This window comes from Perognathus longimembris, chromosome 2, assembly GCF_023159225.1.
Source record: "Perognathus longimembris pacificus isolate PPM17 chromosome 2, ASM2315922v1, whole genome shotgun sequence".
Lineage (NCBI taxonomy): Eukaryota > Metazoa > Chordata > Mammalia > Rodentia > Heteromyidae > Perognathus > Perognathus longimembris.
Window position 1 is genome coordinate 58707973 of NC_063162.1, and position 17298 is coordinate 58725270.

Consider the following 17298-nt stretch of genomic DNA (forward strand, 5'->3'; position numbering starts at 1 on the left):
CCTAGCTAAACTGGACTTTTAAAAAGGCACAAAAGATAACCAACAGACTAAAGGAAAAATATTTGTAAAACACATCCCCAAAAGGTCAAGTACCTATAAAGACTCAATTCAACAAGAGAACCGTTACAAAATGGGAAGAGGACTTGAAGATTGATGAGAATAGTTGTCAAAATATTTATGCTTGGAAGTAAAGGATTGTGAAGTGTACATACAGACTGGAGGCAATAAGCTATTGTTCACAAGAAACCTTAGAAGCAGTTTTGGGCTCTAGATCAGAATTCTCAGCAAAGAATGACAGCCTGTAGACCCTCTAGACTTTCAATGAGTATATATATTTTTTTCTCTTTTGAGACAGGGTCTTGCTTATCTAGCCAGATCTTGCAGATCCTTATGCCTCGGCCTCCTGATAACACTAGCACAGGCCTCCCCATCTGTTGGAAAACACTTGATAGTAGGTGAGGGATGCTGTTGGAATCTAGGTCAGAGTACTTAAAACGTTCTAAAAGGCACAGCACAGTCCTGCTTCCCCACCCAGGGAGAATTACCAGCATACAATGTCACTAGAGCTGGGTTTGAGAAACTCCATGTGCAGCATGTGTCAGTTTGATTTTTAAAAAAAGTTAACAAAAGTGATCTGTGAAAAAAAACTGAACTATCTAATAACCACGGTATAAAGCAACCCTCTAGATTTTTGTAGACCTTGGTCCACACAGCCATGCCTGGGCTATTTTATTAAATAGGAGGGCTAAGAAGGCCTTAGGAAAATGAAATTTGCTTGTGAGTTAACATGCCAGGCTTTTGCTCAAAAAAAAAAAAAAATCAGCAAATTTTCTATTGTAGAGCTCTCTAAGCACTTCTTTTTGTTAGTACCGAGGTTTGAACACTTGCTAATAAGTAGGTTCTCTACCTTACTAGACATTGCCAGTCAAAAGCACTTTTCCCTAAATTTAATCAGCCAGAGCAATTAAGATAACTTTCTGGTGTAGGGTTAATAAGCAGCCATTAGAATTTTTCAGGTAGTCAGGAGCTGGCTCATGCCTGTGATCCTAGTTACTAAGGAGGATGAGACTTGAGGATCATGGTTTGAAGCCAGGCCAGGAAGAAAAGTCTGTGTGAGACTCATGTTTAATTAACCACTCAAAAACCACAAGTGGGGCTGGGAATATGGTTTAGTGGTAGAGGGCTTGCCTAGCATGCATGAGGCCCTGGGTTCGATTCCTTAGCATCATATAAACAGAAAAAGCCAGAAGTGGTGCTGTGGCTCAAGTGGTAGAGTGCTAGACTTGAGCAAAAGGAAGCCAGGGACAGTCCTCAGGCCCTGAGTTCAAGCCCCAGGACTTGCAAAAAAACCTCCAAACAAACAAACAAACCAAACCGGAAGTGGAGGAGTAACTAAGTGGTAGAGCATTAGGTTTGAGCAAAAAGAATTCAGGGAGCGTGCCCATGCCAAGTTCAACCCCCACAACTGGCAAAAAGAAGAAAAAAGAAAAAACAAATTTTCAGATGTTACCTGAGTGTCTAAGACTATTTCAGAAGTAATTAAGAGCATTATGTATGAGGCTTTAGAAGGATTTTAGGTTGTTGGGGCAGCAGTGCTATCTTGTGTTTGTATTGCTGGCAGGGAAAAGATTTTTCTTTTACCCATCAAGACTCCATTTCTTAGATAATACACTTCCCTAGCTTTAATATTAGTAAACCTTTCACAATCAGTACTCCTGATGTTTAGCACAAGGCCATGATGAAGACTTATCACCTCACTTCAGGTGGGGTGAAATGCCTGCCTCACTCAGCATCCTTCCAAACTTCAGTACTCTACCTAGAGAGTAGACAGACACAAAGTGCCCGGGAATGGCTACATCTTAGTGCCAGCAGGCTTGCTCATCTGACTGCCTTTACTAGGAGTACAGAGGCAGAATCGTGAAAGACAAAGAATCCAGTGAAAGTGACATTCACACTGGGCAGTTCAGCTGGCAAACTCTATAGGAGTCTGCTCTGCTGATTACAGCTGGTATTCTTACACAGCTGTTACACTCTATGGCTAAGTTATTCCAAACAAAACTTCCCTTAATTTAAAAGACACTAGAAATCACTTTTAGTATGTCAGCTTTAAGCATTACAGCTGCTTATAAATGTTTAGAAAAATGAAGTGTGAAAAGCACTTAGGAATAAAATTTGAGCAGCTCATAATACAGTGAATAGAAAAGTTACATAGGCATTGTTAACCCCAATTAAAGCTTTATCATCTATTCAGAAATTATCACTATTAAAAACCACAGAAAGGAAACATAGGCTTTAAAAAGGTAGGCTTTTAATAACTGCTCTTTATCTCCAGGTTAAGTCATGCAGTTACAAAGTAGTTAGAAATTTCTGAAAGGATATGGTTAAAAAAAAGCGTTCATTTTTACATAAATAATATCTATTAGTTCATTAGGACGCTACTGTTCAAAAGGACCTGATCAAGTGACTCTCAAATCCTCAGTCTCAGGCTGTTGCTGAAGTTGGGTGCAGTGTGATTAGTCTCTACAAGGAGGACACGGTGGAGCCACTCACTGGAAGGGTTCACATGCCACCAGGCTCCAAAGGGAGCTCAAAAGTTTTTTTTTTCCTTTTCTTTTCTGGAACACTCTACTTGAATTATGGTTCAGTTATGCAACAGTAGCTCTTCAAAAGGGAACAACATGATAAGGAGGTTGCTGTGTTCTTTGGACTGTCATAATTGTAGTTATTTAGCAAATTCTCTAAAATAGCCTTCCCTCATCAGCAGGTAGTTCTCTGTAGGGCTATTTTTTGCTGGACAGTAATACATGACTGATAAACTACAAATGATGCCGTTTTATGTTATAAAAATACTAGCTTTCATCATTTACTATGTTTATAGGCTTTCACTGCTTGCGTCAAGGTTAGGCTGATTAAGTAATTAAAGGCAATATTATTACAGCAGCATGTTCTTATTTTATTCTGAAAGAATAAAATGCATTAAGAGAAACAGCTTTCATTCTGGTTTTGCTGATGTACAATACCAGTAACTGAGGACCATGCCACCTTCTGAAAATGCCATGTATTACTTCTTAACATGTCAAGAGTCATGTGCCAGGTTCTCTGCTAGGAAAGGCAAAAGCACTGACCCTGTGGGGACGAGCCTGGAATGAGACAGCAAAGCTGGGTGGGAGAGACTTTTATTAAGTGGCTCTCTAGCTTAAGTGATTTATACTTTTACACTCATTTGTACATGATCCTCTAAACTTAATTTCTTTCTTAAGGGGCTGATTTGGATTGACTTGTTGAGAACAGTGTCCTTTATCTAACTAGTCATGAGAGACAGAGATTTCTGTGGTTACATGTAAACTTGTGATAGGTCGGCAGAAGTTATGGGTGAAGAGGGTGAGGAAGGGAGCCATGATCCATCTATGTGAAAGTCACGCCGGCCTCATTGTAGACTTTGAAGACTTTCTCAATGGCGTTGACATAGGCAGCTGTTCTCAGATCCAAGCCCAGGTTATACTTCATGGCTGTACGCATAATTTGCTAGAATGAGGAAGAAAAGACAGAGATCACATGACTCATGTAGCTGGGACATGACACATAAGTACAAAGAGGCATCAAGGCAGAGCTGGTGGCCAAAGATAAACTTCTGTGGCAGCAGCAAGGACTTATCTTATATGATATGAATGATTATTATCAATGTCTATTCTGCAGCTAAGAAGTCTCCTATGATCTCTGTCCATTAGGCATCCTGGTACCTGGAATGACTTCATACCTATAGTACCTATACTAATCACTGTTCAAAGTAACCAGGAATGTGGTGATGGCTGCACATCTTTGTGAATAGCATACAATGAAAGGATGGACTTACAACATTTTATTTTTAATTTTTTCTGTCTGTGCTGGTGCTTGAACTCTGGGCCTGGGCATTGTCCCTGGCCTTTTATTGCTAGCACTTCACCACTGGCGTTACACAGCTTCACTTGTGACCTTTTGCACTTAATTGGGGATAAGAATCTCACAGAATTTACTGCTCAGGCTGGCTTGGAACAGTTATCTTCAGCTTTCAGCCTTCTGAGTAGCTAGGATTACAGGTCTGAGCCACAGTATCTGGCTAGATTTATAACACTTTAATCAGATCTCAATAGAAGAACCATCAAAACAAAGCACCACCTTCTTTATCAGTATCCGTTCATGCTACTACAATCAGAGAGAATCTGAGCTCAAGAAGAAATTAGGAACACTAGACTCACTTATTTTTGCCTTTGCTTGAAATAGGAATTGAATGGTCAAAAACTCTTATTACCAAGTTCTATAGTAAGACAGCTTCCTATAGCTACTATGTTGTGAAAGACCTGAGCAGGATTTCAGTGTGTTTGGCTATTCAATATTTAGCCAACTGTAAAGCATTCCTAACTCAGCCTGATTGATTGCTGAAGGCTGGGAGACTAATCTGAGGGCTGACAACAGTACTCTGAGTGTCAACAGGCATAAATCTGCTGCATATAAATGTGGATCATGTAACATATTGGTGTTTGCTTTCCTTTACCACACACAATCTGTCCAGAGATAACAGCTGAGCAGAAAGGCAGACTCCATCTGCACACCTACCCGGGCAGACCTCTCCATGGTGTAGGCTAAGCCAGAGTGCACGATGTCTTTCTCTGAGGCACCCTGTTAGGAAAAGGAACACAACTTTAACAAAATCATACAAAGACTGGATTTGTGCCTCTAGAATACTAAGGACTTGAACTCCTGAATCTGGTAGGCTGGGCCTCTACTATTTAAGCCACACATCCAGTTTGGTTTCATACTGGTGTTATTTATTCTTTCTTTTCTTATTCTATCTATCTATCTATCTATCTATCTATCTATCTATCTATCTATCTATCTATCTATCTATCTATCTTTCCATTCATTAATCCATCCATCCATCGCTGGTCCTGGGCCTTGAACTCTGGATCTGGTCACTGTCCCTGAACTGTTTTGCTCAAGGCTAGCACTCTTAACCACTTGAGCCGCAGCTCTACTTCTGACCTTTTATTGGCTTTCCCACCCCCACCCCCCCAAATTGAAGAGTCTCATGGACTTGCCTGCCAGGGCTAGCTTTGAACCATGGTCCTCAGATCTCAGTGAGTCTCTTGAGTAGCATTAGCCATTGGCACCCAGTATGTGCCAGTTATTTTTGAGATAGGGTGTCACTTCCTGCCTGGGCATGCACCTGAGCTGTCATCCACCTACTTCAGGTGTTTATCCCTTGTTGCTGAGATCATAGGCATGTGCCACTGTGTCTAGCTCCATTCTCTGGAAATGGGAGTCTTGTATGGAACAGTGATCCTCCAAGTCTTGGTCTCTCATGGAGCTTGGGCTGACAGGCAGTTATGGATTGAGAAGGGAATCTCACAATGTTTTCTGCCTTGGCTGGCTTTGAACATTCTTGGTCTCCCAAGCAGCTAGGATTATACAAGCCACTGGTGACCAGCTGAGTACCAAGAATTCTTTAATAAATGGCCAGAGAAATGGTCTTTTTCAGTAAAGACATGTAATTTCTGTACAATATCAAGATACAATGTTGTTGTTTTTTTCTCTTTTGGTGCTGGAAATAGAACCCATGGTCTCAGGCATGTTTGACAAATGCTTTGCCACTGACCTACATATGTATATGCCCAGCCCAAACCATAGTATCTTAATAGTCTCTTCATTGAGGAAGCTACATTTTAATCACCATTCAGTTTTAATGATGCTGGATAGAAATACCATGAAATAAGATCATGGTAAAACACAGAAGCAGAAAAGTATAGCCAAGAAACCTAAGGGTAAGTAGCGAGATTAGCACCCCTAACTCCTCATGGCATTCACCTCAGTTTCCCAGGCGGACATCGACACTGGGCAGGACACAGGAAGGAATCTGGATGACAGCTCTAGTGTAGTACCAACTTTAACCAGTATCGATGTTTAGCCTGAAGGATCTTAGCAACCCTTTAATTATACGGAAGAGGACCAGACAGGCCGGAAAAGGTTATAGATGGCTGTATTTAGGGTGGGTAGGACCTCCAACCCCATCAAGTCATCTTATCTCTATGGATTCATTTGTTTGAATAGACTTACCTTGAAATGCTACGCATTTTTTTTTGGGGGGGGGGCAGTCTTGGGGCTTGAACTCAGGGCCTGGGCACTGTCCCTGAGCTCTTGTTTATTTGTTTTGTTTTTGTTGTCATTCCTGGGCTGTGGACTCAGGGCCTGAGCACTGTCCCTGGCTTCTTTTTGCTCAAGGCTAGCACTCTACCTCTTGAGCCACAGCACCACTTCTGGCTTTTTTCTATATATATGTGGTGCTGAGGAATCGAACCCAGGGCTTCATACATGTGAATACGGGCCATATTCCCAACCCCGTCCCTGAGAATCTTGTGCTCAAGGCTAGCATTCTACTATTTGAGCCACAGCACCACTTCTTGACTTGTTCTGTTTATGTGGTACTGAGGAATCAAACCCAGGGCTTCATGTATGCTAGGCAAGCACTCTACCACTAAGCCATATTCCCAGCCTGCTTTCTATGAAATTTAAAGGTAACTACTGCTACCACTCTTAATGCAACATATGTAGCTATAAAACAAACCTAGCATGGCAGATATAAAGTGGATTGCAATAAAAATTATCTGTGCTTAAATTTATTTGAGAAGGTATACTTATATAACTTTTGGATTAAAGTTCATTTTGTTTTGGTAAATTAGAAAAGAAACTTTATGTAGAATACTGCTGTTTCATTGACTGATTCATTCATTCATTCATTCAAACATTAACTGAGTACTTCCTATATGCCAAGCTCTTTCTGGTATTAGGGACATAGCTGAGAAGAAAACATATTTGCATGGAGCCTATATTTTAGTGTGGGGGAAAGGGGAGGGATAATGCATATACATGGATTTAAAACCATGTGGCACTTTGAGTCTAGGTAAAGGCTCAGGTACTGAGGCCTTATAGTACTAAAACGTGGGAAGATGAGTATCAGAAAAAGGCAAGCAGGGGCTGGGGATATGGCCTAGTGGCAAGAGAGCTTGCCTCGTATACATGAGGCCCTGGGTTCGATTCCCCAGCACCACATATACAGAAAACGGCCAGAAGTGGCACTGTGGCTCAAGTGGCAGAGTGCTAGCCTTGAGCAAAAGGAAGCCAGGGACAGTGCTCAGGCCCTGAGTCCAAGGCCCAGGACTGGCCAAAAAAACAAAAACAAAACAAAACAGAAAAAGGCAAGCAGATTAGCAAGCAGGGTGGAAAGACCAGAATGTGGTGTCCTCGGAACTAAGAGATGCCAGTATCTCCAGGCTGCTGTAATCAATCAATAGACAAGTCTCGTTCAGATGAGGACTAAGAAGTGGCCACTAGGCTGGACAATGCTGATATCACTGGGTCCTCTGGCAAGTACAGCTGGTTGGCACTGGTTCAAGAACAGAAAAACCAAGCCTAGGGCTGGTGGTCCATGCTTGTGGTCCTAGCTACTCAGAAAGGAGGCTGAGATCTAAAGGATTACAATTCGACACCAGTTTGAAAAGTCTATCTCTGGGCAGAAGGCTGTCAGACACTATCTTTTTTTTTTTAATTTTATTGACAAGGTGATGTACAGAGGGGGTACAGTTATATAATAAGGTAGTGAGTACACTTCTTGTCACATCTGTTACACCCTCCCTCATTTCCTTTCCCTTCCCTAGTTCAGGTAAGCATATATACAATATCCAGTGTACCAAAATCATATACAGTAACCACATGGGGTACACTAAAGGATTCACCTAGTACATTAAACCTAATGACAACAATAAAATCCTCCTGTTTCCTTCTCTTGGAGTTCATTTTGCTTAACCTCATCTTCTATAATCATATGTACATAGCTGTTGAACTGACTCAATAGAGGGATAAATTGATGTGCAGAGAGGACAAGACTTAAAATACATCTGAGCAGCTGGGAACAGGACACAATGCATAGAACAAAAGCTGAACATAGCTAGAAGCACAAACAACTTATCTACTACAAGAGAAGATGGCCTTGGTTCTCGTAGGGAAAAGGAATGGGGCAGGTATACACAAGTTCTTGGCCTGCTTCTACTTTTCCATGACTAGACAGTTGCTCATAAGTTGGAGAGCAAGGGGAGGGGAGAGGTGAGGAGGAACACAATGCAATCAGTGATAGAGAAAAGGGGAACAGGGAAAGGAGTCTGATTCCTCAGATCCACCTGAGTCTAGAGGTCAGGATTTAAGTGCTGGCACCCTGGCAACTATAGGGGCAGTGGCAGGCAGAAAGCAAAGAGCTGGAGTTTAGTCAGGTATTTTTGTGTTGCCTATATGAAACAAAACTTGACCACTTAGTAATGATGGAACAAACTTGCTCACTTAATAATGATGGAGCATGGAACTTAGACAGGGAGAGAAATCAGCGTACGCTGTGGGACTATTAGGGCAGAAAGCAGGGGATGTGACCCCTTAGCTGGTTAAGCTTGTATGAAATTGGGTGCAGGGTTTCCTGTTTGCTAAAGTGCTCTACCATATACCCAACCTTTCTGCTTTTTGGTTAGTTTGCTTAAGGTCTCATTCTTTTGTCTGGAGCCAGGCTCCAACCAAGATCCATTTTTTTTTTTTTTGGTCTGTCTTGGGGCTTGAACACAGGACTGGGCACTGTCTTTGAGCTTCTCTGTGCTCAAGGATAGCACTCTACCACTTGAGCCACAGCACCACTTCTGGCCTTTGCTGTTTACGTGGTACTAAGGAATTGAACTCAGGGCTTCATGCATCCTAGGTAAGCACTCTACCACTAAGCCACATTCTCAGCCCTGAGAGATACTTATCTTCAGCCTTTCAAGCAGCTGGGATCATAGGCTTGCACACCATGCCTCAGTTTATTATTTGTAAAGGGGGTCTCACCAACTTTTTGCGTGGGCTTACTTTGAACTGATCTTTGCTTCCTGAGTAGCTAGGCTTTACAGGCGTGAGCCACTGAGGCTGGAAGTTTTTGTCTCTGAGGCAGGGTTTCACTAAACATGGCCCAGGCCAGACTTCTACCTAAACCATACTAGTACTGGGACTACAGAGGCATGGTGACATATAGTTAAAAATGCACTTTTGACTGTTGTTTAAGACTCCTTGAAGTCAATGAGAGTGAAATACAGCACTAAAAGTCTAAAATCAGGGGATATAAAGTCATTTAAAAACTGAGATTATGTTAAAAAGGGGAAAGAAGGCCAGATGTTGGTGGATTCCTGTAGTCCTAGTTACTCAAGAGGCTGAGACCTGAAGGATCAGTTTGAAGGAAACTAGCCCGGGAAACAAAGTCCATGTGTTTTGGTCTTAGCAGGAAAGTTCATGAGACTCCATCCTGAAATAACAAAGTAAAAGCTGGATGGGAAGGGGGGCCCTCACATGAGCAACAAGAGGAGTGAGCAGCTCTCCAAAAGCCTTCTCAATGTGCTGCCAGTCACTCGTGATGGAAGCATGCCCTAAATTCTGGCGTGCAGTAAAGACTTAAAAAGGCACAGCTGCATATGGGGTCAGGCTTTCCAACCAGAGAGCAGAAGGAAGAGGGCCATGGTTCTGGAAAGAAGGAAGTCAGGGGGGACAGCCCAGAGTGCTATAGTATTATGTTATCATCTGTGACTGAATATATGTGAAAGGCCAGACTCACCGATATCCTGTCCTGGAACTCTGCTGTGGGCACAACAGGAATTGTTCCACCATGCTTTCCAAATTTTCTTTCTAAACTCTCTTGAACAGACACTATAAAAAGCCAAGAGATCAAGGTAAGATACTGCTGGTAGAGGAGGTAGAAAATAGTGAGAACTCGAAATAGCCCCAAACTATATCCATAACCCTAAAACCAATAGTTTTAGCTCCTCAGCACTGACATGGAAGGGTTAATCATTAAAAATCCAGAAAGGAGCAGAAGACTGCCAAATTCCTGTATAAGTGTGAATTTAGGTCACTGCTCTGTTTCCATAACACCCATTACCAAAGGTTTCCCTTAGTTCTACTAAAAAGAAAATGCTGGGGGAAAAGAAAGGGCAATCCATGGACACTTTGCCAGCTCTCAGTGACTAAGTACAGGAGCTCAGCTGGAGGTCCCAGTCTCATTTCGGCCCAATGAGAAATTCTCCTCTTAACTGTGGCTGACTCTACTCAAACAAAAACATGTATTCTCATCAGAGAACCCAAAACATTTCAACACTAAGGAGAACTTTTCTAGGAGCAAACAGAGACAGAAATGGATGAATTTCAATGATAAGAGTTTGGTGCTTAAAAGACTTAAAAAAAGACCCCAAACAGTATTAATGCAGTATTAATCTGCATTCTGGAATATGACATTGTAATATAAAAATCTGAGTAAAAGGGGCTGGGGATATAGCCTAGTGGCAAGAGTGCCTGCCTCGGATACACGAGGCCCTAGGTTCGATTCCCCAGCACCACATATACAGAAAACGGCCAGAAGCGGCGCTGTGGCTCAAGTGGCAGAGTGCTAGCCTTGAGCAGGAAGAAGCCAGGGACAGTGCTCAGGCCCTGAGTCCAAGGCCCAGGACTGGCCAAAAAAAAAAAAAATCTGAGTAAAATATATGAGTCAATATACTGAATACTTGATAAAGCATATTTTCTTTCCCCAGCCTTTTAACTGTCCCACATAATTATTTCTGGAGAATGAGATTATAGGAACTCACTGAGTAAGTGGTAGTTAGAATCTCTTTCATATTTGAAGGTCAATCGGCCATAGCTGACATGATTTAGATTCTTCAGCCACTCGAAATAAGACACTGTCACTCCTCCAGCATTCAAGTAGAGATCCTATACACAGTTTGTGACAGCAAAGAAGGAAGCGCATGAACATGCCAAGTACCTGTGGCTCACGCCTATAATCCTACCTACTCAGATGGCTGAGACCTGAGTATCAAAGCCAGAAGAGAGAAGAAAAGTCTGTGAGACCCCAAGTCCAATTAGCCAGTAAAATGCTAGACTTGAGACCTAGCTTAAGTGGTAGAGCACCAGCCTAGAAAGCGTAAGGCCCTGAGCTTCAAACTTTAGTACCAACCACCAGGACCAGCACCACCATCAACAACAACAAAAAAACACCAAATAAATAAAACAAATCAATTTTCCAGTTATTTCTTTTTCATTGTTTTTGGTCACCGGGTTTTTGAACTCTGGGCCTGGGTACTGTTCCTGAGCTGTTCAGCTCAAGTGCAGTGCTCTACCACTTGAGCCACTGTACCATTTCCAGTTTTCTGGCGGTTAATTGGAGATAAGAGTCTCATGGACTTTCCTGTCTGGGCTGGTTTTCAACCTCGATCCTCAGATCTCAGCCTCCTGAGTAGCTAGGATTGCAGGTATGAGTCACTGGCGCCCAGCTCAGTTCTTATAGTCAAGAAATTCAATATCAAGGTAGTCTAAGCTTTAAACAATTCCAAAGTAGCAGAAATTTCAGAGTTAATGACTGTTTTCCTTCTTCCATTACCTAAGGGTTGCCAGTTAAATTCAATTTCTTACATGCTTCTCTCAAAGGAGGTCCTTCAAAATTTATCCTCTGCCCACACTAACTTCCAATGACACACTATGAGCATATGTTCCTCATGGTAGCTTTTCCTTTACTTTTTGATACAGGGTCTTAGTATGTAAGCGCGAGGTTGGTCTCCAACTCACTATCCTTCTGCCTCAGCTTTCTAAGTGCTGGGATTACAAGCATGAACCACCATATTTGATTCACTTTATTTTCTCAAAATAAAGGAAAACAACCTCAACACAATCTGGGAAACAAGCAGACCTTCTCTCCCCTGAATTCCTAGTGAAAGACACTTATGGTTTCAGATAGGGTTAAACACAGATGACTTACTGGAATAACCATAATGTTCCTCTCTAGGAAAATCTTATCAGCTTCTGGAGTGGTTGGTCCGTTGGCACCTTCAGCAATGATCTGCAAGAGTCAGGTACAGGTGAAAAATGCCAGGAACACACTCATTGGGCAAGAGGTATGGATAGGAGGCTGAGAGGAAAAGCATAATAACTATACGTTATCTTGCTCTACTAAATTTATGAGGATATAATACTAATTTTGTTTCTCTACTTTTCTCCCTTATATTTTGGAAGTTGCACGACTCTGAACAAACTAAAAATTACAAGGGTATTTAAAATGCATGAGATTTATGGTGCATGCCAATAAAGCTGTTGACACCCTAATGTTAAGACACCGTGATAATGCAGATTGTTTGTACAATGCTTTTCACCTTGGCTTTGACTCTGGGTGCATTGGACTTGGTCAGCTGCTTCTCGCTGGCAGCAGGGATCAGGATGTCGCAGTCAGCTTCCAGGATGCTTCCCTCATACACCTTTGCCTTGGGGAAGCCCAGAATCGATCCATGTTGCTGTAATTGAATTGAAAATCAGAATGAATGGCTGTACTAAAGTCTAGACGGCTTTATTTTGCACTTATTACATAAAAATGTATTCATTAAAAGCTTTTAAAATTATATGTAATAATTAAAAAAAAGAGCAATGGGAATAAGTGTAAGTAAGACAAGGAAGGCTGAGGATAATCAAACTGTTCTAGAAATTAGATTAACATACCAATTTGAAATCTTCCAGTTCCTTTGGGTCGATACCATCTGGATTCCATATACTCCCATCAGATTCACCAACACCAACACATTTAGCACCAAAACGATGTAGATACCTCATAGAGTGCAGGCCTACATTACCAAATCCCTGTGAAGAACAATTATGGATAACACAAAAAGGCCGAGTATGAATCATATTTTGAGCAATTAGTACTACTATGGCTTCTCATTCCATAGTAATAACTACTCCTCCAGTGTGGTCGGTCACTCCTCAGTGACCAGAGGTTCCTATGATTGTATAAAAGTATGTCACAAGGTTAGAGGAATGCAAACTATTTTAAAGTATCACTCAGGGCTGGGAATATGGCCTAGTGATAAAGTGCTCGCCTCGTATACATGAAGCCCTGGGTTCGATTCCTCAGCACCACATATATAGAAAAACCCGGAAGTGGCGCTGTGGCTCAAGTGGTAGAGTGCTAGCCTTGAGCAAAAAGAAGTCAGGGACAGTGCTCAGGCCCTGAGTTCAAGCCCTAGGACTGGCAAACAAACAAACAAAACAAATAAAGTATCATTCATTTTTATTTACAGTCCCTTAGATTCACATATTAGGTAATTTTGAGCCAATGTACAAAATTTTCTGCATATTCACAACAGCTGTAAAAAACTGTTATGCCCCCAAGATACAATTAATATATAAGCAAGAATCAAAAGATAATTCACAAGTATCAAAGGAAGATGAATCAAACCAAGGTTAATAAAAATAATATATTACATAGAAAACAACCACTCTAAAATCCTATAAGATTCAAAAGAATAAAATTTAAAGTTACAAATCAGTACACATTAAAAATGTAATGTAAATTATTGTAAGATTTTTTTTTTACCTGCACAACAAATGTCTTATCCCCAAATCCTGGTGTCATTCCTAAAATGCTCATGTAAGATGCTTCATTGATGAAATTTTCAATCCCATGGAAAACACCACGGCCAGTGGCAGAGATGCGCCCGTGGATGCCACCTTGACTGATGGGTTTACCAGTTACACAGGCATGTGCATTAATATCCTGCAAGAGGAGGCACGATTTAAAGAAGGAAGTAACTCACATCCCAGGATCAAACAACCAACATTCTCATTAAAAAAAAAATGTATTCTCACAAAAAATGTATGATAGGAGGCTTATTAGGTCAAGACCAGTTTGAGCTACATGGTAAGGCCTTGCCTCAAAATATCAAATAAAATGTGTATAGGGTGACAGAGTGGCACACACCTGTAATCCCAGCACTTAGGAGGCTGAGGCAGGAAGAATTTGGGAGTTTGAGGCCAGCTTGGGAAGCCTAGCGAGACCTCAAAAAGCTGAGAAGAAAAAGGGTGTAGTGCCAAGTGCTTATGTGGCTGTTAAATGTGCATATATCTAGAGCAAAATTCTCTAATAAGGACAGGCCACATTTTTTTTAACTTCCTGTTCTAGAAAATATAGAAGTTCCTGCCAGGAGAAAACAAAGTTTAGTAATTAGTATCAAGTACAATTACCAATTACTATAAAAGTAGACATATTCGGCCTGAAGCTATTATTTCAATAGAGATTTAAGTCATTCTGAGCCAGGTATACATTCCACTCATCTTCATCTATCATTAAGACTTAACTGCATCACCACATCAGCTAGAGATGGACGAAGCAATGTACAGCTTTCTTGCATGGGGAGATTCAGAAATGCTGTATTCTTCTGCTAAGCTATTCTTGAAATTAAATGCTATTTTAAAAAAGGAACTTGGAAAGATACCGAAGTTTATTTAAGAGAGAGATGAAAAGCATTTAGGAATGTTTAATCAGGTGTGTGTGGGCAAGATACTGAGGCCTGTGCCCATGGGGGCACCAGCATCACTGGCAGCAGCACCAGCTCTGTGAAGCGAGAGCGATCAACCACTTAGGAGACTTTACCACTCATCTTTTGGCTCTCTTTTCACTGAGGGTGTACATGCAATTTTGGTCACAACTAGGTTTAATTACAAGAAAGGAGGAGGGTTTCCTTCAAAACATCACACCTACTATACACATGGCAAGCAGAAGACTGGAACAGACACATGGATCATGAACAGGAGAGGAGGCAATTTGGCTGTATAAAGGAAATCAGTCAGTTGAGGATTGAGGCAGCTTGCTACCATTGGCCATGTGCAGTGCCAGTGTCACACCAAAGTCCTATCCCCAATAGTATGCTATGGCTGGGAGAGTTAGTGACCTGGTCTTTATATTCATTAAATATTTTTACAAAGAGAACCTGTATAATTACTACCAGAAAGAATGAAAGTAGGTTAAAAAAGACAGTCTTATAAAGCACTATAGAAACAGTAGTTTTCCCACAGTTTCCTTTCATGAATAATTAAAACTTAACTGAAAGCCTTGTAAGTTGCCAAATGCTTCTTTCTGAACAGTGAAAATGCAAATGCTGAGGCTGAAGGAAATACTGTCTGAGAACAGGCCTGGTGCCAGATGCCAGGCTCACCAGCATACCTAATGGTACTAGGACCCTGGGAGGTGGGGAGCCAGCACCATGCTCTCCCAGTGCTGCACTGCCAGGACAGGGCTCCAGTCCAAAAAGGAGTAACAACAACACTGACTTCCTTTCCTAGGCCTGGATTTTCAGTCCTATCAGGTGAAGAAATGTCTCTTATTAGTACAGTTTAGCTGAGAGTGCTTTATAAACCTTTCTCATGCTGCCATCTCTGAATGAACTATAAGTAACAACACTGCCAATCAGTTTACAATTCAATGCATGGTGAGGTGGCCTATAACTTAGTTACTTAGAGACTCAGTCTGGGAGGATGGCAGATGATGGCCAGCCTAGGCAAAAAAGACAGAGACACTCCATTGTCAGAAAACACTGGAGGGCAAAGAGCACCTGCCATCCCAGCTACAACAGGAAATGTAATTAAGGAGATTGTGGTCTGGTCCAGGCCAGGTAAGGCAAGAGTGAGACCTTATCTCAAACAAAAAGTGTTGAAGGCTTGGCTCAAGAGGAAAAGCATCTGCCTAGCAAGTGTGAAACCCCACGTCCATGCCTCAGTACTATACTCCAACCAACCAGCCAACCACCCAAAGGGGAGCTCATTTAATATTAAGAGGGGACATATGGAAGTAGTCCATTTGGGAATGACATATCTAATACTGTTCCTGTTATTTCAATGGATATGTACAATTTACTACATGTAAAATTTATACTTATTTTTTATGTTTACTAAGAGCTGTGGATAGTTCAAGTGTATTAGATATCTATGAAGTAGTATTTATAAAGAGGTATTACTATTACTACCCAAGCTCCTGGCCACAGGATGTCACTGAGTGTGATATCATCTCAGGAAATACACCATAGCTCTCTGCTCCTCCTTTTCTACAAGACCTCTTTCTACTAGGGCTCTTGAAAGACCTGCCCTGTTCACCTACCCCTATGTTCCCTGAGGGACACTGTTAATACTTTTCATCTATCTCTCATACCAATGAACCCATGGCTCACAACCAGATTCTGAACTCTACCATTTTGATTCTTCATATCCTTCAAATTTCTAGGTGTTCAAATCTAACCCATTTTCAAGATTTATCCTCTTTTAGAAACCATAGCCTTCTACTCTTGTATTAAACTATTTTTATACCTTATCTGCTCATGTGTCTTAGAGCAAGTCCTTTTAAGTGAAAGCTCTAGAGTCAGAACAGATTATCATCTAATCCATGATTGTCTAGCTTCAGCCTCCTAAGTGAGCTGAGATTACAGGTATGGACTACTAGGCCCACCTTGAAATGTTTAATAACCTATTTCAGTAGCTCATGAAGTGAATTGCCCTAGATGGGGATAGTTCCAGCCCAGAGGGCCCAGTTCAACCTATGTTCACTAAGTTTATAGTTTTAGAACAAAGGAAAGAGAAGCAGAGTTATATGCATGTTGAGTTTATGATTTCTAAGGGAAGAGGTAAACCCAAATTCCCAATTTCTCATACAACCAGCTGCATTGTTACTTCTTGTGGACAGCAGTGCAGGAAGCCTCGGGGCTCCAGTGGATACTCACATAGTGCCCTATGGTGCTGGCATAGGTGTCAGCGATCCAGGACATCTCCCGCTCGCCGGTGCTCATGTCCGGGGCAGGCACATCAATGCCAGGACCTGGGAGCACAGGGAAAGGGCAGTACGCCAGTTTTGAAGACAAACTTACCCCAAACCAAAAATCCTTGCAATTCTCTAAGAGAACAAAGTCACTGTGGCTAGAAAAGTTTAGATCTCATTTAGGTATGGAAAGAACAGAAATCCTCATTAAATGTTTCTCTATGCATAGCACTTTCTCCTATTGGCATTTACAAGCCTGGAAGCTAGCTATGCACAATAGGTTGAAGCCACTTCTTGCAAGTTCTGAGTGTCATTACAGGCAAGTCAATTTGGTCTTCCAACTTCAATTCCCTAAACTGTAATAGAGATAGCAATACTATCTTGCTTGAGAGAAGCAGGATTATTATGGCAAGTGGATGTGCATAAGGTACATAGCAACGTGAGGCTACTGGCTTATTCTTCCTTACTATGCTGAGGAGAAGAGGAAGTGTGATTGCTGAAACAATCATTTAACAGCCACAAAACTTTAACTTGTGTTAGAATGCTGCTCTGACCTATCCAATGTGCGGTGTGTATAAAAGTTTAAGCCCTGGCCTTTAATTCCTCAGGTCACTGCCAGGTCTACTACTGATGGTAAGAGTGAACCC

At 41.5% G+C, this 17298-nt stretch overlaps 1 protein-coding gene across 1 annotated transcript in view; it reads right to left on the reverse strand.

Annotated features, from left to right (window-relative positions):
- Positions 1-2286: 2286 nt before the first annotated feature.
- Positions 2287-17298, reverse strand: part of Glud1 (glutamate dehydrogenase 1) — a 33662-nt gene continuing 18650 nt past the window's right edge. The window contains exons 5-13 of the mRNA XM_048339205.1: positions 16617-16711; positions 13445-13624; positions 12571-12708; positions 12231-12368; positions 11840-11920; positions 10674-10797; positions 9650-9741; positions 4594-4656; positions 2287-3525 (exon numbers count right to left, since the gene is read on the reverse strand). Of these exons, the coding sequence (XP_048195162.1) occupies positions 3406-3525; positions 4594-4656; positions 9650-9741; positions 10674-10797; positions 11840-11920; positions 12231-12368; positions 12571-12708; positions 13445-13624; positions 16617-16711 (1031 nt within the window). The 3' untranslated portion in view covers positions 2287-3405. The remainder of the gene's footprint in view (positions 3526-4593; positions 4657-9649; positions 9742-10673; positions 10798-11839; positions 11921-12230; positions 12369-12570; positions 12709-13444; positions 13625-16616; positions 16712-17298) is intronic.